The sequence below is a fragment of the Chenopodium album genome, chromosome 25, assembly GCF_948465745.1.
Source record: "Chenopodium album chromosome 25, dcCheAlbu1.1, whole genome shotgun sequence".
In the NCBI taxonomy this organism is placed as follows: Eukaryota; Viridiplantae; Streptophyta; class Magnoliopsida; order Caryophyllales; family Amaranthaceae; genus Chenopodium; species Chenopodium album.
Genome location: NC_137858.1, coordinates 11073849 through 11095530, shown reverse-complemented (window position 1 = coordinate 11095530; position 21682 = coordinate 11073849). Strand labels below are relative to the sequence as shown.

The 21682-nt window shown below is 35.4% G+C and overlaps 3 protein-coding genes and 2 pseudogenes across 3 annotated transcripts; 1 reads left to right on the top strand and 4 right to left on the bottom strand.

Moving 5' to 3' along the window:
• Nucleotides 1-563: 563 nt before the first annotated feature.
• Nucleotides 564-5301, bottom strand: LOC145613653 (heat shock cognate 70 kDa protein-like). The gene is made up of 4 exons (XM_081668740.1): nt 5233-5301; nt 3647-3866; nt 734-2398; nt 564-643 (listed from the first exon to the last, which is right to left on the bottom strand). The coding sequence occupies exons 1-4, from the start codon at nt 5299-5301 to the stop codon at nt 564-566; spliced, it is 2034 nt and encodes a 677-aa protein (XP_081524866.1).
• A 96-nt stretch (nt 5302-5397) lies between these two features.
• Nucleotides 5398-7848, bottom strand: LOC145613652 (heat shock cognate 70 kDa protein-like; annotated as a pseudogene).
• A 1132-nt stretch (nt 7849-8980) lies between these two features.
• LOC145613650 (heat shock cognate 70 kDa protein pseudogene) lies at nt 8981-12298 on the bottom strand (annotated as a pseudogene).
• Nucleotides 12299-16716: 4418 nt separating this feature from the next.
• Nucleotides 16717-18900, top strand: LOC145613300 (heat shock cognate 70 kDa protein-like). The gene is made up of 2 exons (XM_081668381.1): nt 16717-16936; nt 17169-18900. Exons 1-2 carry the CDS (start codon nt 16717-16719, stop codon nt 18818-18820), a joined length of 1872 nt encoding a protein of 623 aa, XP_081524507.1. The 3' UTR covers nt 18821-18900.
• A 194-nt stretch (nt 18901-19094) lies between these two features.
• Nucleotides 19095-21158, bottom strand: LOC145613649 (putative transcription elongation factor SPT5 homolog 1). The gene is made up of 9 exons (XM_081668739.1): nt 21133-21158; nt 20520-20859; nt 20273-20428; nt 20079-20168; nt 19908-19986; nt 19621-19788; nt 19489-19537; nt 19279-19391; nt 19095-19189 (listed from the first exon to the last, which is right to left on the bottom strand). The coding sequence occupies exons 1-9, from the start codon at nt 21156-21158 to the stop codon at nt 19095-19097; spliced, it is 1116 nt and encodes a 371-aa protein (XP_081524865.1).
• Nucleotides 21159-21682: the final 524 nt, after the last annotated feature.

Sequence of the window (21682 nt, the reverse complement as noted above, 5' to 3'; positions counted from 1 at the left end):
CAAATCCACAATAGTACTTGGTATTTAAGTTAGAGCAATAATAATCTGAAAATTAGTTAATTTTGAATAATGGAAAGAAAGCTGCAAACAACTAGGAAAAAGGAAAAAGTTAAAAGAAAGTAAGAAATTTAGATTTTACTTGGTATAATCTTTCCTTAATTAGATATTACTAAAGAGTAATACAAGTAAATTTATGTGACACTCACATACAGAATTTGGGAGGGCATGGGCTAACACATAAGTCGGTACTCAATACCAAACAAAAAGCAGGGGAAATAAAGTGTCAATTAATGATATTTCATATGCTAGAGAAATACATGGCAGAATTAAACCTACCAACTTGTGAGCCTCCAAGCAATATAAAGATCAAATTCAAGATCGCTGAAATTACGATAGTCAAATTGTGATTAAACAAACAACACTTCCATTTCCAAATCCATAGACCATACATAATATATACGCCATTGCCGAATACATGATTAATAAATAAATCAAGGATGCTTTAGTAAAGCTTGATTCAGTGGCTCCTTTGAAAGCATAAAAATAAATTTAGAGCCATCAAGCTAGTACTTGAAGGCTGTAGCTGTAGATGATTCCATACAATGGCGCTTAGATACAAAACTAGAATTTAAGAACCTTAGAGCTGAACCAATTAAGCAAAAGTAGCAACCACTTATAAGCAACTATAACTAATTTTGCTAAGCCTAGTTTGGCTCGATTTTGGGGATCTTACCACTCAGAGGGGAGTTGTTCTGGTGCATCCTAGCAATGACAGGGTCACAAATGTTCTTGAGCTCAGTTAACTTGTCCTCGAAATTAGAAGTATCTGTGGCATCATGATTCCAATCCAGCCATTGAATTGTTTGCTCAATTGCATCTTCAACCATATTCTTGTTCTGCATCACCATCTTTTTCCAGAATTGACCACTCCTGATATCCCACATTTTGCTGACATATATCTCCAAGTTAAATTTTGCTGTGGCCACCTTCTTTTTCTCCATATCTTCTGCCCTATACTTCTTGGCCTCTTTCACCATCATATCAATCTCCTCGCTTGATAAGTTACCACGGTGGTTAGTGATGGTCATTTGATTCTTGTTTGCAGTGCCTTCTTCTTCTGCTGTCACGATCAAGATGCCGTTTTCATCAATTTCAAAGGACACAATTACTTTAGCATCACCCATTGGGGCTGGATTGACGCCATATAATTCAAACCTGCCCAAGAAATTGTTGTCCTTGACCATGAGCCTCTTTTTCTCATACACTGGAATATCCAGAGCAGTCTGATAGTCTTCAGAAGTAGAGTAATTTTGCATCTTCTTTGTTGGGATTGGGGTGTTCCTTGGAATGATAACATCCATACCACCACCAAAAACACTAATTCCAAGTGACAAAGGAGTGATATCTACGAGCAAAAAGCATTCATTATGCCGAAAGCCACTCAAAATTGCGGCATGAATAGCAGCGCCACAGGCAACAGCCTCATCTGGATTAAGGTTACTGCAGAGCTCTTTTCCATTAAAGAAATCCTTTAAGAGCCGTCGGACTTTAGGAATCCTAGTAGATCCGCCAACACATACAACCTCATGAATATCCTCTTTTTCCATCTTGGCATCATTCAAACACTTTTCTACAGGGCCCATAGCATAACTGAACAAATCCATGTTTAACTTCTCAAATCGAGCACGGGAGATGGTTGAAGAGAAATCAATACCCTCGTAAAAGCAATCTAATTGTATTCTAGTCTCAGTAGTTGACGAGAGTATCCTCTTCGCCCTTTCAGAGGCAGCTCTTAACCTTGCAAGAGCTCTTGGGTTGCCACTTATATCTTGATTGTGCTTCCTCTTGAACTCAGCTGCGAAATGACTCACCAATCTGCTATCAAAGTCCCCTCCTCCTAAGTGTGTGTTCCCACTTATGGCTTTAACCTCAAATGAATCCTTGTCAACATGTACCACAGACACATCAAAAGTCCCACCACCAAGATCAAAAACAAGAACATTTCTTGCAGCCTCTTTAATTTCAACAGCCTTCTTCTCAAGACCGTAAGCAATGGCAGCAGCAGTTGGCTCGTTGATGATACGCATGACATTGATCCCTGCAATAGTGCCAGCATCTTTAGTCGCCTGTCGTTGCAGATCATTAAAGTAGGCAGGGACAGTGATGACAGCATTCTTTACTTCTGTACCAAGATAAGCCTCAGCAGTCTCTTTCATCTTCATAAGGATCATGGCTGATATCTCTTCAGCAGCAAAATGCTTCTCTTCACCCTTATATGTGACTACAATCATAGGTTTATTGTCTTTATGAGGGAAGGAAATAACTTTGAAAGGCCAGAGTTTAATGTCACTCTGAACTGTTTCCTCTGTAAATCGCCGACCAATTAGCCTCTTTGCATCTGTCATAGATTATAAACAAAAAAACGAGTCAATTCAACTTGATCTTACATACATTGATTATCATCAATACTCATTTCAAAATATAAATGACTTGAAGACAGTTAGCAAAATTAATTTTCTTAGACTAGCTATAAGTAGGGGTGAACATGGTCTGGTTTGGTGCGGTTTGCATCTAAACCAAACCAAACCGCAAAATACGGTTTGGTCAGTTTTCCAAACCAAACCAAACCATATTAGTATTGAAACCAAACCAAACCGTAATAATGCAGTTTGGTGCGGTTTGGTTTGCGGTTTATGATGAGACGACATTTTTTCCTAAAAAATTGTCAAATATTAATAAATTTATAATTAAGTTTAAATAATTAGCCCAAAGGGATTAAATTTTACTACAAAGTTTTAATAAAAATAACAACCAACTAATCAAGTGCTAACACAATAAGAGCAATATGAGTTATATGACCTATTGAATTTTAAGTATTGATATTTGAGAATGAGTATAGAGTATAGTAGTATAAAGACCGTATAGTCTTCTAATGATTTTTCATGTTTTTTTTTAATTTTTTTATAATATATAATAACTATTTTATTTTAATTAAAAATTATATAAATATTAAAATGCGGTTTACTGGTTTACGGTTTGGTTTGGTTTATAATTTTCGAAAAACCAAACCAAACCAAACCGCAAACCATATTTCCCCAAAAATCGAAACCAAACCATATTTTTCCAAACCGTAAACCAAACCAAACCACTAAAATGCGATTTGGTCTGGTTTGGTTACGGTCCAGACCAAACTGTGTACAGCCCTAGCTATAAGCATTGTTCTGTAGGAATAAAAGAAGTCTCATACTTATGATCATGAAACAAATGTCAACAACACATTATTTTTTCCCAAAAACTCAAAAAAAAAAAAAAAAAAAAAAAAAAAAAAAAAAAAGGTAAGAGTATTTGAAAAGTGTAAGAAGGCGGATCGAGATTGTTAAATAAGAGATCTTCAGGACAACTAGTGTATAATTATATAGGATGGAAAACTATATCAAAGTCATAATATCATGGACTTGTATTATTTTATGTTGACAACCTATCAAAGTTCATATACAAGCATAAAGAATGTAAATACCATTTTAAGTTAAGTACTGGTTTTATAATTTTGTAACTGATATCATTATTTCAGGCAACTGAGGCACTGAGATTATGATGAGTAATACATGGTTAATGGCTTAAAGAGAGAAAGAGGATGCGGGCATACCGTAAATTGTAATAGTAGGATTAACACCGGCCTGATTCTTAGCAGCTTCACCAATGAGGCGCTCATTTTGGGTGAATGCAACCCAAGACGGCGTAGTTCGGTTACCCTGATTGTTAGTGATAATCTCAACATGATCATGCTGCCAAACTCCCACACATGAGTATGTGGTTCCGAGATCGATTCCGATTGCCAGCCATTCTCCTCCCCTTCCATTATGCAGCTTTTGAATATTTCAGTGATTTAAGTGTAGAGAGAATGTGTAGTAGTGGAAATGGTGAGAGTGTGCTCTGTACTTCTGTAGGCTATAAGGCTATTTTATCTGCCTTTCTTGTCTTTTGGTTTTCTTTTTGATAATTTGCGTCAAAACTTGATTAAAAAAAAAGTCTTGAGGGTCTCAAGGAAGGCACCTTTTCAAAAAAAGTCTCTTCAGATCTCATTCAAAAGAGACGAGTTTAAAGGCTATTTTTTTTCTTTAATTTTTTAATCACACAAATCTATGTTAATGTTAACCCTTAAGTTACCCTTAATGACAACCCTATTTACTATTCTACTGTTTTTTTTTTTCCTTTTCTTTTATTAGAAATGTCAGTACTCAGTATTCCACCGTCAACATATATATCCTTAAAAATATATAGACATATAGTACAAGTTTATTGTTTATACAACACATAATAGGACTCTTCTACCAGACTACCATATTTAGTTTGGGTGTAATCAAATTTGTTGTGCATGAGACAAACTAACATTGTGTTTGGGAATTCAAATAGTGTGAAAATATATACTTGTACAAAAATTAAAAGGAAAATTATGAAAATCTGTAGAAAAGCGAAACTGCTATGTATAAAAATTGTCAATTTTCACTTGTTCAATTTTTAAATGAGCAAAATGTACTAATGTATGGGCACCATAGAAACTCATGTATGATGTATACTTCACAAGTAGACTACATTCAAAGAGTAAGTACTACATCTAGTATTTTTCAAGGAAAAACAAATTCATAATAAGTAGGTGGATTCAGATAACATCATCAGAAATGAAATATCTTGATACGGACAATGAAGTTTCTATTTCCCATGAACAAGATTAGTAATGTAAAATTTTGCTGATTATGTTAGTAAGTGCATGAAAAGATAGTGTTTAGCAAATTAGCAATGCAAATACTCTAATATTACATATTCCTATGAATGTGTTACTATATTAGTATGAAGCAAAGATCATAGGAAATAGAATATTACAGATTTGAGGCTGAAACCATCCTGATCCTAACAGCAAAACGCTTATCTGAGGAAGTACAACTCGGGAGCATACATAAGCTTAAGCAAAGTGATAGTCAAGTTACGGTTACATACAATGATACAATCACTTGAGAACATAGAGTCGATAATTTTCATAATCATGTTGATTAATTCTAACTGTTAAATCTAATACATCATCCACAATTGTTCCAAAATGTCATTTACATACTGCTAGTAAAGTGAAAAGCCTTAAAGCCATGGCAATAAAGCTGACAGTAACTTTTAAGCTCCATCAAACCAGCAGGTTCATCAACAAGAGGATAAGAGAAAATAGCAAAACTAGCCAAATACTTTGTTCAACTCAGTAAACTTCATGGCAACAGTATGCAAAGACTTGCAAAACAGAACCGTGATTTCCATTAGAAACATTAAACTAACAAAATCAGAACCCTGAAGTCAATTGATTATCCAAGGTAGATTCATTATACTACTAATCTGCACTCACCTCAATTCATTTTACATATTCTCTGTTTTGGGGAGCTTACGGCTAACAGGAGCATCATTCTTGCGCATCTCAGCAATGATAGGGTTGCAGACGTTCTTGAGCTCCTTCAACTTTTGCTCAAACTTAGAAGAATCATTTAGGTGGGAGTTCCAATCAAGCCATTCAATTGTCTGATTAATAGTTTGTACCATCATCCTTTTGCCTTGCCTTGTCATTATCCCCCCAGAATGACCATTCACAACATCCCACACACTATTGAGATAGTTTTCCAAGTTAAACTTAGCTTTTACAGCCCTGTTGTACGCCTCATCTTCAACCCTGTACTTCTTGGCTTCCTCAATCATCCTATCAATCTCTTCTTTTGACAATCTCCCACTATGACTGGTAATGGTAATCTCATTCTTGTTTCCAGTATCTTTATCTGTTGCCGTCACAGTCAAGATGCCATTAGCATCTATGCTGAAGCATTCAATTATCGAAGCAACACCTTTTGGTGCTGGAGCAATGCCAGTGAGGAGAAATTTACCCAAAAGAATGTTCTCCCGGGCAATGGTTCTCTCCCCCTCATACACAGGAATATCAATACCTGTCTGGTTATTGAAAGCAGTTGTAAAAACTTTCTCCATCTTTGTTGGAATTAGTGTGTTCCTTGGGATCACAACTTCCATTTCGCCGGTAACAACACGAGTGCCAATTGACAAGGGAGTAACATCAACAAGCATAAATTTCTGGTTATGCCGAACACCACTTAAGATAGCAGCTTGAATGGCAGCTCCATAAGCAACAGCCTCATCTAGATTAATACTTTTACAAACTTCCATTCCATCAAAAAAATCTTGCAACAGTTGTTGAACCTTGGGAATCCTAGTTGATCCACCTACAAGAACAACATCATTAACATTTGACTTTTCCATTTTTGCATCCCTCAAACACATTTCAACGGGGTCCATGCAATCCCTAAACAAATCCATGTTTAACTTTTCAAATCGAGCACGAGATATGGTTGAAGAGAAGTCAACTCCATCATGAAGGCTATCTAATTAAATGGAAGTCTCCAAGGCTGATGAAAGCACGCCCTTTTTGCTCTCTCACTAGCAGCTCGCAACCTTGCAAGAGCTCTTGCGTTGCCACTTATATCCATATCATGTTTCCTCTCAAACTCGGCCACAAAATGGTCCACCAATCTGCTATCAAAATCCCCACGACCCAAGTGAGTGTTCCCACTAATAGCTTTAACTTCAAATGAATCTTTCCCAAGAGCTATCAAAGAGACATCAAAAGTCCCACCACCAAGATAAAAAACAAGCACATTTCTTGCAAATTCTTTACTATCAATAGCCTTTTTCTCAAGGCCATAAGCAATGGCAGCAGCAGTTGGCTCATTGATGATCCGCATGACATTAATCCCGGCTATTGTACCAGCATCTTTTGTAGCCTGTCGCTGTGAGTTATTGAAGTAGGCAGGGACAGTGATGACAGCATTCTTTACTTCCGTACCAAGAAAGGCCTCAGCAGTCTCTTTCATCTTCATGAGGATCATGGAAGAAATCTCTTCAGCAGCAAAATGCCTCTCTTCACCTTTAAATTTAACCACAATCATAGGCTTGTTGTCCTTATAAGGGCAGGAAAGAACCTTGAATGGCCAGAGTTTAATGTCACTCTGAACTGCTTCATCAGTGAATCTCCGACCAATTAGCCTCTTTGCATCTGTTGAATATGAGGGTTGAAGTGTTCATTAATATCCACATTTCTATTGCATAACTACTTCACAGACTCAAAGAGTACTTGATTTCTCGTTATACAATATTAGTTGATTGTATTAGGGGTTAGTTTAAAATTGTTTGCTACAACATTGTTAGCTAAGTCATGAAATTTTTTGAAGAGTTAAAAGGTACTTTTTCTGTTCTTATGTAATCTTAACATTTAAATTTTACACACAATAGTGAATAGTCAAATCTTGTTACATTAGGCTACACTTAAAGATATTTGCAATGCACACTATAATATATGTTCACTTGAAAAAATTGTAAGATAAATTACTTATTGCACAGCTACTTTCACAAATCTTGTTACTTCCATCACAACAAATATATGGAAATCTGAATAATACATGCATGTTTAATTTTTCTGTTGCTAAAAATTTCTGTCATTTTCCAAGTGATAGATTAATAATACCATTTCAAATAAGTATCTAAAAACATGCTTGATTAGCATTATCAAAGACCAAAGAGATAGAAAGGCAAACCGTAAATAGTATTAGTATGGTTTGCACCAACTTGATTCTTGGCAGCTTCACCAATAAGTCGCTCAGTTTGAGTGAAAGCAACCCATGACGGCGTCGTTCGATTTCCTTGGTCATTGGTGATTATCTCAACATGATCGTGCTGCCAAACTCCCACACATGAGTATGTGGTTCCGAGATCGATACCAATTGCTGGCCATTCTCCTCCTTTCCCCTCCATTTCTTTGGTACCCCAACAAAATCTAAAGACAGAATTTGTAACGTAAATACAATATTGTGCTAATTTATACTGCAGTTTCTTTCCCTTATATAATGGTTAAACAGTGAGAGTGAAGCTAAAGACGGTTTAGTTTTCTATTCTGTCGTTTGCTATTCTCAAGGAGTGCTAATCAATATATCATGGAGGATAGCTTTATGGAACAACTCTCAAGGAGTGTTGGAATGAGAAATTTTGTTTGGAATTTGAATGCGCCTACCATTTAAAGACTCTTTGCTATCTCTCTTCTTCTCTACCAAAAAGGAATGACACACCAATACCCCCATTTACTTTTATGTAAAATGTTTTACTCCGTATTAGAAAAAAGAATTTCCTTTTTTTTTTTTTTTTTATGAAGGGGTGGAAAGCAAATCTCCTAATGGTGGAAAAATTGCAATAGTTTTCCGTTGTTTAATTGCATACCAGATAACAAGAAACGCAAATAAAGTTTGAAGGATCTTTGGTCAGATTTGTAAAAGACGTATTTGAAGTGAGGGGAGTAAGCCGAGTAACAGGGGATGCTCAACTTGGTGGATGTGATTTCAATAACAGAATATAGCGAGTGTGTTTATGTTCTTAATCTTGATCATGTTCTTGGACAACTTTTTCAGCTTCTCTACTAATCAGTTTGCTATGTAATATTACTGTATTCTCTTCAGTTGGTGTTCATCTTTGTTCAACTCTAAGCTATGACTTCACATGTAAGTTAAAAACATTAATGGTCAAAATGTGCATTTAATTACATCGCTAAAACTTACACGTAAAATAAGAAACTATTGGCGCGGTGGCGCCTTTATACGAAGTATAAAAAAGGGGGAAAAAACGACGAATAATGGTATCGTTAAATTATCTAGAAAAACATAAATCTAAAACTGTTGCAAGATAACCTTGTCTCAGAAACACCAATCATGAACGCATAAAATATTGTTTTTAATAAAACTGCAAAAGTTTAATTTTTTTACAAAAGGGGACTACAGTAGATCAGCACTAGCAAATTTGAATATGGTGAAGAATCAGTTCAGGACAATCAGCAAATCATTAATCAAGTGAATTGCATAATAAAACTATTTAGGCATACTATATTCAGGTAAGAAAATCAGACCGGCACAGTTTTGGGGCTGTTAACTCCAACATCACCACCCTTCTGCTGACTGTTGCATCTCAGCAATGAGAGGGTTGCAAATGCTTTCGATCTCCTTCAATTTATCCTCAAACTTAGAAGCTTCAGTAAGATGGGCATTCCAATCTAACCATTGAATTGTCTGTTGAATGATATCTTCCATTGTCTTGCCTTGTATTACGACTTTTCCTCCAGAATTACCACTCACTATATCCCAAATCTTGGTGAGATAGTTCTCTAACTCAGATTTAGCTCTAGCCAATTTCTTGTGCTCCATATCTTCGGCCCTGTACTTCTTAGCCTCCTCCACCATCCTATCAATTTCCTCCTTTGATAGCCTCCCACTGTGATTGGTAATGGTGATGTGGTTATTATTTCCAGTGCTTTTGTCTGTTGATGTCACAGTTAAGATGCCATTGGCATCAATGCTGAAGCAATCAATTACCTTAGAAACACCTTTTGGTGCTGGAGGTATGCCATAGAGCGTAAACTCACCCAAAAAGTTGTTCTCCCGAGCAATTGGTCGCTCACCCTCATACACACTATTAAGCATATAGGTCTGGTTGTCTACACAAGTTGAATATGTCTTCTCCATGTTAGTTGGAATAGGTGTATTTCTTGGAATCACAACATCCAATTCACCATTTTGAAGTTCGGTACCAATTGATAAGGGAGTAACATCCATGAGCACAACCTGCTGATTATGCCGCACACCACTCAAGATTGCAGCATGAATGGCTGCCCCATATGCAACAGCCTCATCTTGGTTAACGCTTTTGCAGAGCTCCTTTCCATTAAAAAAATCTTGCAACATTTTTTGAACCTTAGGGATGCGAGTTGACCCACCCACAAGAACGTCATTGATATCACTCTTTTCCATCTTGGCATCCTTCAAACACTTTTCAACAATGTCCATGCAATCCCTGAACAACTCAATATTCAATAACTCAAATCGAGCCCGAGAAATGGTAGAAGAGAAATCATTACCCTCATAGAGGCAATCTACTTCAATAGCAGTTTCTGTAGTTGATGTGAGTGTTCTCTTAGCTCTCTCACATGCAGACCTCAACCTCGCAAGGGCTCTAGGGTTCCCACTAATGTCCTTATGGTGCTTCTTCTTAAACTCACTCACAAAATGACTCACCATTCTGTTGTCAAAATCCGTACCACCAAGGTGTGTGTTCCCACATATAGCTTTAACTTCAAATAAACCTTTTCCCACAAGCACCAAAGAAACATCAAAAGTCCCGCCACCAAGATCAAACACCAATACGTTCCTTACATCATGCTTTTGATCAACAGCCTTCTTCTCAAGACCGTAGGCAATGGCAGCAGCTGTTGGTTCATTAATAATACGCATGACTTGGAGCCCAGCAAGGGTAGCAGCATCTTTAGTTGCCTGTCGTTGAGAATCATTAAAATACGCAGGAACAGTAACGACAGCATTCTTAACATCTGAGCCAAGATATGCCTCTGCAGTTTCTTTCATCTTCATCAAGATCATGGAGGATATCTGCTCAGGAGCAAATTGCTTTTCTTCACCCTTGAACGTGACAGCAATTGCAGGTTTACTGTCTTTATGAGGCCAGGAAAGAACCTTGAAGGGCCAGAGTTTAATATCACTCTGTACTGTTTCATCAGTGAATCTTCTACCAATCAGCCTCTTAGCATCTGTTATCAATGACCAAAGATTTAAGCATAAAATTCGAAGAGGAATTGATAAATGCATGTAGATTATAATAGGGTAGTGTAATCTAGCAAGATATGTACCAGATTGGCAGATCCAAAAAAATATCAAAGGAAACAATTAATCATTAAACTAGATTTCCCATCCTCTTAGCATTTGATATCAGTGAGCAAGGATGAAAGCATAAACTCAAAGAGGGCATTGACAAATGTATGAAGATTAGGGTAGTGTAATCTAGCTATATATTAAAAATATATACCAGATTCCAAAAAATATCAAAGGATACAATAAACCACTAAATCAGATTTCCCAACCTCCAATACTCACTTTAACATATACTCCGTACAGTAGTGTCTCTGTAGACAGCCAGAGTTTTTGATAATGTAAATACAGTATATTATCATTCAAGCAACTAGAGGTTAATTAATTAACGCCCAATTTTCTTCCATACAGTCATTAACACACCTAGCATACTCAGACATTACTGTGCATAGAGTAGTACTCCATAGCGTATAATCCATTAGGCAGTGTTGTTCTCTAGACCCGAATGCGTTTAAAGCTTTAATGTTTCTGAATACTCCCTAACGTACGTGCATAGCTTTCAAAAGAATCAAAACACTTTGCTTGGAGACTTGAGTATAGTCTAAAGGGAAATTCCCTGTTTCTCATGGTGAGAAACAAAATTTGTTTCTCATGATGGCATTTTCGTAAATAAATCAACAACTTTTTCAATATTGTGGGCTCCACAGTTGAATAAAGTTGAAAAAGTTGTTGATTTATTCACAAAAATGCCCCCATGAGAAACGAATTCGTTTCTCACGGTGAGAAACTGGGGCTTCCTCCTAATCTAAATGTTGTACAACATTAGTTATTATACTTCATAATGTACCTCCATTTCACAAAATGTTTACACTTTAACAATCTTTCCTGCACCCTTTTGACTGTTAATAATATAATGTACTTAGTAATAAAAAAATCAAAGTACTCCGTATTATAAACGAATTAAACAAGAACCCACATATATATTAAAACTGGCCATAAATCATACGAGTACAAAAGTAACAAAACATTAGTACTGGTATAACATGCTTGTTAAACCCTAGAACACATAAAAATCAAATCTTTACCAAGTTATAAACAAAACAAATGTATACAGATTTTAATTCCAAAATATAAAGAGAACTGGATAAAAATTAGACCAAATTTGACCATGTTGGACAAACTTTGACCTAATTCGATAAAATTAGTCCGAATTGATTAGAAAAAATAAATCAAATTGTATAAAATGAGTCCAAAATAGAATAAATTAAACTTGCATGCACCAAAATAAGTCCAAATTAGAGCATAAATTCGACAAAATTAGAAAGAGGGAGTGAGAGAAAACCGTAAATGGTATTAGTAGGATTTGCAGCAGCCTGATTCTTGGCAGCTTCACCAATAAGGCACTCAGTTGGGGTGAATGCGACCCAAGACGGCGTCGTTCTGTTGCCCTGATCGTTGGTGATGATTTCAACACGGTCGTGTTGCCAAACTCCTACACAAGAGTATGTGGTTCCAAGGTCGATTCCTATTGCTGGCCATTCTCCCACTTTCCCCTCCATTTTTCTGGGTTACAAAATCACAGAGATTAAAGAATGTGTTCTTTCAGTTTGATAATGGGTAATTGATTGATGAAAGTGAGCTCGGAGTAGTCAGTATTTTGAACTTGGTAAATTTGTGTCCTTTGATTTTCTTTTCATTATGGTCAGTCTTGGTCAAATCTGATGAAATTTGCATAGTACACCAATTTGAAATTTTGAACCAATTTGAAGGTCATATTAGCAATTTAGCATACGTAGTGAATTTTATAGTAACAGTCTTGTAATGGGACATTAATTTTAATAGTGTTGGAAATATAATCATAATTTGGATGGCTACCACGTATTGTAGGGATCGGAAATGGGATCACTGCGACACCCAAAATGTCATACACATGACAATTAACCTATAATTCAATCTAATCTTCCTAATTCTCACACAACTAAATCACACAACAATGCAAATACCCATCAACATACAAGAATTACACTTGGAAATCTAATTGATGTGAAAGATAAAAATCATGGAACCGTTTAAAGAGTCCACCTTAACTTCTCTTATTGATAAAATGAGGAAAAAATAGTATCAAATTAGTTTACAAATGATACACAACCCACCAACTACAACAATCAATAAGAGATCAAATTGGAGAATGAACAAAGTAGAATTCACTCAAAAACAACAGTTATGTCCAGAGACAATGTTGACCAAACCAAATCTCAAAACGACTATCCAACCGTCCAAAAAAAAGCCCTTGAAAGTTGTGCTGAATAGTCTGAAAATAGAAGCTCTTGAAACCCTCACTCTTTCTTTCTATTTTTATGCGTGTGTTTCCTCTTTTGCCTTCACAGTTCACACCATCTAACTACCTTTATTACCACAAGGGTTAAAAGCACAAACTTACTCAAGAAGCCACAAGTTAAGTCCCAAACACATTTTACTACCACTTAAGTTGGACCCATGACACGTGTGTCATAGTTAACAATGTCTAAGAGCTTTTTTGGCTTGCTTTTATACCACAATTTTAGTTGTTGACAATTAATAATGAGGTAGTTAGTCAATGAAGATAAAGAAGTAAACACATATTTCTATTGTATGTGTGTTCACACACTATTTATAAGAGTTCGGTTGAACATTCCCAAAAAAAAAAAGATAGTCTTAAATATATTTGAATTCAAATTGCTTTAAACGTTAATTGTACAAGATTACAAAGTATGGCATTTCACTCTCGATCATTATCATTATATAATTATCAGTTTGAACATCAATGGAAACTCCTACAAAGATTCATAATTGAGACCTGGAAGAAAAAAAAGATGAAAGAGAATGAGAGAAAAAAGAGCAAGAAAAGTGAAGGAATTTTTTTTTTTTTTTTAAAAAAAAAAAGCAGAAAACCTAGCAATGGGTTAAAAGGTATTCCCAAAGAAGGAACCTTATGGAAAACAGGGAAACTCTCACAAGGGAGAAAAAAAAATTTGTAAGTGGCTATTTATACATCCCTGATCGTTGTCCATTTTACAACAACTAATTATCGATTAATCATATCATATCCATGCGCGTAACATTAGTAGCAAATTCATGCCAATCTATAACTATAATCTATATCTATACTCTATACTTAGTATTTAAAAACACAAACCAAAATTGACACATGTCATCATTCTCTCTCACCTTTCTTTATTCATTCTCCCTCCTTATGTTTTCAAAGAAATTCTCTCTTCATCTCCCCCTTTATTTCTCAATAACTTTTATATTTTGTAATCTTTATTTTAATTCAATAACAAATTAAATTTCCTAAACCTTCTCCTCTTCTCATTATTCCATCTATCAATTCAATTTATTCACATTCATAATTCATTTCTTTAATTTGACCCCTTATCTTCCCCCCCTTCTTATATAAATACAAATTTTCAATAAAAAAATTTTCACACTCATTAAGTTTCAAAAACTAAAAAATTAGAGAAACATCTCTCAAAATTCTATGTGAAATTTCTACAACAATGAGGATGATGATTGAAAAGGGAAATATTGAGGTGACAAGAAAACTATGGCAATTCCATGGGATGACATTGTTTGCGTGTCATGGGGCTTTAATTTTGAAGATATTAAGCGCAATATAAGAGACATATATTGGTAAAGACTAAAGAAGAATATCATGCCTTCACATTTGATGTAAAAATTGTAAAATTATAATAAGTGTTTGGTATTTACAAAGTAGTTTTTTATACAAATTGTTGATTAATATATCATGTGATAGAGATAAGATTTTACGATTTTAAGCCATTTTTTCTACAACTATTAGTCTATTACCACTAATTCATAAAATATTATAATATGTCAAAAGACGATAAAATAATTCATTCAATTTGTAAAGGGTTTTTTTTTTTTTTTTTTTTTTTGGTGACAAGATAATTTGTAAAGTTTCAAATAAATTTATAACTTAAGCATAACCCGTGCGTAGAACGGGTCCAAAAGCTAGTTGAGTAAAAATTACTTACATCATTTTTGTACACATGTCATTTTCTTATAAAAAAAAATTAAAATTGATTATGGCTTCATTGTTTTTCAACTTTGCCATATGTCTACCTAAATTCAAAGGTTGTGAAAATAATTCCTCTAAATGTGTAAATACCAATTAAACCAAAAATACATTATAATGACTTTTTGTATTCTAAATCGTGCCATCTAGTAATTTCCTACACACACATCCTTCTTCCTTGAAACCTTGACTATGATTAAATAAATGTTGACAAAATTCAAGTATATATAATATATATTTTTTTTTTTGTCAGAAAATACAAGTATATTTTATCATAAAGATAATTAGTAGGGAGATAACATACACTGAAGAATTTTTTTTTTTTTTTAAGTAAGATACATGGAGTAGATTAAGAACGTCTTCTCGCAAGTCTGGGTGTCTTAAACTCCTAATCTGTCTAAAAGTAAAAATTAAGAAAATTTGCTATTCAAAAAAGGGTTTATATCTTAATGCATCGGAGTGGAATTTACACGGAAGAATTGGCCTACGGTGTATGTGTGTGTGTGTTTTTTTTAATATCTTTGATCAATTTTGGGTTGAAGTAGCTATAGTCAACTTCATCTCTGAAGAATAGTCTGTTTTAAGAGAAAGGGATTATTGTTTGCCACGTTCAAACATGGCGACATATTCCCCCACTTGCCCACTATTCAAAAAAAAAAAAAATTCAGCAACCAAAATCCTTGAAAGCGCTAAAAAAAACCATGGAAATTCTCAGAAATGTAATACAAAAAGCCAGAGACCTCAAACCACGATTCACGGTTCACCAACCGCCGATCGACTATACGCGTGGACGCCGGCTAACGACGACCATTTACCCCTACATTTCAAGGTTAGTAGTTCTAACCCCAATTTCCAATTCTTTATAAAGTCAGTTTTTTTTTAATCTTTAATTTGATTGTTTGAGTAATTATATTTAATTTTAATTTTAATTTGTATCTATTGGGTTTATTGTCTAATACTCTAATTGAGCCGTCTTGTTCACTTATAATTATGTTAAAAAATCATGAAATTTGAAGTCCCACGCTAGAATTAATAGAAATGTATTGTTACTATATTAGATGATATTGTATTTTGGTGTAGTTGTTAACTCTTAATTGTTTATGTTTTGTTTTCTTCAAAAACAAAAGTGTTTGTTTTAATTTAGATTGCATATTTGTATGGTTATGGTAATTGAATAATTGATTCATAATTTTCAATTCAATTGGAATAGATTAAAGTAAAAATAAACCGATTTTTTATTTATTTATTTTTTTTAAAGAGAGTGAAATCCCAAGGAAAGACCCCTTTCACTTAGTAGTAATGTACATCGGAAGAAGAATACTTGATGTATGATGTTGAACATCTTTTTCATGATCTAGGAAAAAATTATCCCCAAATTATAGATGGATTACTATGTGATGTCCGTTAGTTCCCCGATTTGAAAGTCATGGCTATGAACTATGATTATAAAAGCGTTGAAACTTATCAACTAAGACAGAAGAGTGGTTAAAACTGGTTGTATAACATCGGTTATATGTATAATTCACTAATAACACTAGTTAATCTCTCTTGGTGATTTATATGGTCTTCAAATTATTTTGTTGAATTTTTCATGTCGCCTAGCTCTCTTGTTGCCTAATCCATCCGATCTGTTTTTTGATAGATTTAAATATCAATTATAAGTTTCAACCATACGCTTAAAATTTTGATTGATTTATTCATTTGATATTATCGAGAGCCATTGTTAGGTTGCGTGATAGAATATCTAATCATAAGCTTCAATCGTCAATTTAAACTTTTGGTTGAGTTGGTTTTTGACATTTTGGTTCTTCCAATTTAGAATTTTCTTGTCCTTTGACTGTGTTTTTTGACTCAGCTTTGAAGTATTTTTATCAAACATAGCTGCTGTAATAAGAGCATAGAACGAAAATGAGCAAGAAGGGAGAAGATTTAGGGCCAGTGATAGGAATCGATCTTGGGACAACATACTCTTGTGCTGCAGTTTGGGAGCATAATCGCGTTGAAATCATTGTTAATGACCAGGGCAACCGTACGACACCGTCTTGTGTAGCCTTCACAGAGAGCCATCGCCTCATTGGCGAGGCTGCTAAGAACCAGGCAGTACTTAATCCTACTAATACAATCTATGGTAATCTCTCTGCTACAAACTCCATTTTAGCATTTTATGCTTTGAATGGGTTTTTGTTTGATTTTTTTTTTTATGTTTTGTATTCACTTCAAAAAAACATGGGATTACCAGTGGGCTTTGAATTGTTTGGTATTTTTTGATGTTTTGTATTCATCATAATATCACAGGTCAAAATTAATGCCTAGCGCAGATATCGAGTAGAACTCATGTTGTGTACATGTATATGATGCAGATGCAAAGAGGCTTATTGGGAAGAGATTTACAGATGAATCAGTACAAAATGACATAAAACTCTGGCCATTCAAGGTTATTGACTCGAACAATGACGAGAATAAACCTTTGATTGTTGTCACTTACAAGGATCAACAGAAGCAATTTACTGCAGAAGAGATAGCTTCAATGGTTCTTTTGAAAATGAAACAGACTGCAGAAACTTATCTTGGTTCAGAAGTTAAAAATGCTGTCATCACTGTTCCTGCACACTTCAATGACTCCCAGCGTCAAGCAACCATAGATGCAGGCACCATTGCTGGCCTCAATGTCATGCGCATTATCAACGAGCCAACAGCTGCCGCCATTGCCTATGGCCTTGATAAAATGAATACTGACCGCAAAGAGGCAGCCAAGAATGTGCTAGTTTTCGATCTTGGTGGGGGAACCTTTGATGTATCATTGGTTCGTATAAGTTATGGTATATTTGAAGTGAAAGGAGTAACTGGGAATACCCACCTTGGTGGAAGTGATTTCAACAATAAAATGATGAGCCACTTTGTTGCTGAGTTTAAGAGGAAACACAAAAGGGACATTAGCGAAAATTCTAAGGCACTTGGGAAGCTGAGAGATGCCTGTGAAAAAGCAAAAAGAATGCTCTCTTCAATTTCTGAGGCAACTATTTCTATCGATTCTCTCTATGACGGTATTGATTTTCACTCAACCATTTCCCGCTCCAAATTTGAAAGGTTGAATAATGCTTTCTTCACAAGCTGTATTGATTCCATTGAGCAATGTTTGAGTGAAACTGGTATTAGAAGTGAAGATATCGATGATGTTGTCCTTGTTGGTGGGTCGAGTAGGATCCCAAAGGTTCAAGAAATGCTGAAAGATTTCTTCAATGGGAAAGAGCTCTGCAAAAGCATTAACCCGGATGAGGCTGTTGCACATGGTGCTGCAATTCAAGCTTCAATCTTGAGTGGTGTACGTAACAAAGAAGACTTCTTTCTATTAGATGTCACTCCTTTGTCTCTTGGAGTTGAGCTTCATAGTGGTGAGATGAGCATTTTCATCCCAAGAAATACTACCATTCCAGTGAAAAAGTCAGATTATATCTGTACTGCAGTCGATTATCAGACATCGATGAGGTTTCCTGTGTATGAGGGTGAAAGACCCATGGCCGTAGATAACAACTTCTTAGGTACATTTACTGTGCCCAATATCCCTCCAGCCCTAAGAGGTAAACACATGTTTGATGTCTGCTTTGAAATCGATAATAATGGTATCCTGACCGTGTCATCGAAGCATATAGGCACTAACAACAAATGGCAGATCACTATTACAAATCACAGTAGTAGATTATCTAAAGAAGAGATTGATCGAATGCTGAGAGATGCTAAGAAGTACAAGGCCGAGGATGATGAGTACGAAAAAGCTCAAAAGGTCAAGCTTGAGCTGCAGAAATATACTGATAATGTGTGGGATATGATAAAAAAGGGCGGAAAGCATATCGTAAAGAATGCTACAGAGATGGTTGTTGAGGAAGCCATTAATCAAACAGTTCAATGGCTTGATGATGGGGATTACATTGTAAGTGAGGCTGGTGCATTTCAGGAAAAATTGACACAACTTCAGAGCATTTGTGAGCCTTTTATTTCTGAGTTTTCCTTCTAAAGCTGCTGATATTTCATGATGTCTTGAAAGCTTCAACAATGACGTACTTACCCTGCAAAGTTTATGTTGTTTCAAAAAAATATTGTTTGATTGTGATTGACGATTCAATAAGGAGTAACTCCAATGCTATAGCCAAACATTTACTAGTATTGTACGATGATATAAAAGTTATTCTATCAACTACGGTCAATCTCGTTCCAATCATAATACAAATTATGTACTCTCATAGTCTCATACTGTATTACGTTATATATGTTTGTTACACCAAGACAAGCTAAGGTGTAGAGACGAGTCTAGAGGGGCTCGTCATTGAAAACGGATTCCACTTTTCGTGAGTAGATTCTCTTGATCCATGGTGAATAGGTGTAGCTGAAAAGGAAATAAAAGGAAACGATGTTAGATTAATGCAACAAGAACTCAATGTACAAAATACTACAAGTTGTCATCAAAATTCATACATGGGTGTGGACTACGGAAGGGAGTCCGCCATGGTGTCTCTCCTCCCATAGAATGCAAAGGTGTACGAGGATGCAAAGGTGTTTCTCCTCCTGTCCGCTGTAGCGGCATATTGCTGCAAAGATGAAGGATAACACAAACATAAAAAGTTAAAAACCGACTTAGTCTAAAAACGAAGATGAAGGACATAGTTACATTAGAATGGAACTTACTAGCTGGTGTTTGAAACAGGCACTTTGTCAGATATATGGATTCGTTCAACTGCACACAAGAGTAGAAAATTAGGAAAAATATGAAGCAGAAAGTAAATGAGAAGTTTACTAGTATATTGTGAGCAAACTTGCCTGTAACCACTTTCATCTGAGCCTCTAACTCTACCCTCACATTCTGTCCATTGACACCCTTAACATAACCGCGATATCCTTTGTAAGGACCGTGGAGTATTTTCACTTTATTGCCAATGAATGAATCATGTTTCTTCCAAGTGTTCCCAGTCACTCGTCCCACTGTGCCTGTCACAACATCAATTATCAGTACATGGAAAAATAAATAAATGACTTCAGAAAAAATATATCTTGCATTTGAAATCTCATAAAACCAAAATTGAGTCTTAGACCAGAAATTAACATACAAGTAGATGAAGAACGACTTCCAGAAAGTGATTTGCAGGGTGAATGCTGTGGCAAAGATTTCGAGGCAAAGGAATTTTGCTGCAAAAATTGGAGATGACAAGTAATCATCAGAGGATGTGGAAAGAAGACAGAGGATGAAATACAGCAAGTTCGAAGCCAAATGAACTTACAGGTCTTTCCTTGTAATCACTTATCCCAAATTTAGTTCTGCTTTCTGATGTCTCATTCGATTCCACGACTTGTGCAGAGAACACAGTAATCTACAAAGGGAAAAATTCACGGATTTATTGCTGCTTCATACCGAGTAAGTCAGATATAAACAGATACTATATTGCAACTCAATAAAGGACTAAGTTTAACTTACAAGGTCTTTTGATAAATCAGATAGAATAACAAGCTTATTCTGATCAACCTTTACAACCATACCGGTTGCACCTTTTAGCTGACCACTTATAACCTTCACTTGACACCCCGGTTCAAAGTACTTGGCGAGTTCCTTTCCGTGCACAGCAACAGTTTTCTGCCACAAAGAAGAGTAACATGAGCCATCAAATCAGGAATGTATTCATCATTTTTCTTACTGATTGATATAATATTAAATGGACTTTTACCAAAGGTATCTTCTCAGTAGGTGTAGGTCTAATATGAACGATATCTCCCTCCACGTACTCAACAAATCCCTTCAAATTCTTTAAATCACCTTTCACCACCACAACTGCATCTCCCCTCATCCAACATCCCTTTTCTTTTCCTTTAAATAAAGTCGCCATATCTGCATCAGATTCTCCAATTTCTCGAAAGTTTTCAACTTCTTGTATACTTGGATGTATATCTCCTGTGATAACTGAACTCAGAGCAACTTTCTTATACAAGTAATCTACACCTTCCTGAGAAAAGCAAAGAGCAGCCAAAATTTGTGTTAAATTTAAAATCTTAAACTTTAGCAAATCTCTACGTTTGAAGTACTACATGTAAAGATAATTAAGAGCATACCAGTTTATCTGACAAAGTTAAGGCGTTCAACTTAGGAGTAACTTTCACAGTAACTTTGTGCTTCACAGTATCAACGTCTACAACCTAAGACAATATAACCATATAATTTCAGAGGTGAAAATGTGAAAATGAGACAAGTGATAAAACATAGAATGACCCAATGAGATAGGAAGGACGTCAAATTCAAACCTTAGCAAGGTCGCCTTTGTAAATTGATCGTTTCAGTCTAACCCAATCCCCTCTCGAAACATGAACATCTGTATGATCATGTGGCTCAACTGAGAGGACATTCCTCATTTCTTTCAGAGGTACCATTGTTACACTCCTAGCAAAGACATTCCGCATTCCCTTACATGCCTAATTATGACAAAAGATATACATTAACTAATTAGATTTTCAACAGCATCATTATGTACATCAGTAAAATCATTTACATAGTGAAAACAGAACGACAAACCTGCTTAACATGAGTCTCACAGTATGATTCAACATAGATATAACTCTTCAAATGATCGAGGGCAACAGCTGATAAAATCTTAGATTTAGAATCTTTCTCCAATGATTTCTGCATAAGAAAAGCAGCAACTTCCCTCTCGCGACCGGGCTACACACACATTTGAACACACATCACATACATTAAGCTTTCATATTATATGTTGGTGTAAACAAAGATTTAACATTATAAATGAGTAAATACTCATCATTTGTAGCCTTCCTTACCAAACATTTAACCAACCATAGCTTCGGATCCCTTACACTTGGCAACAAATTCTGCTGCTCC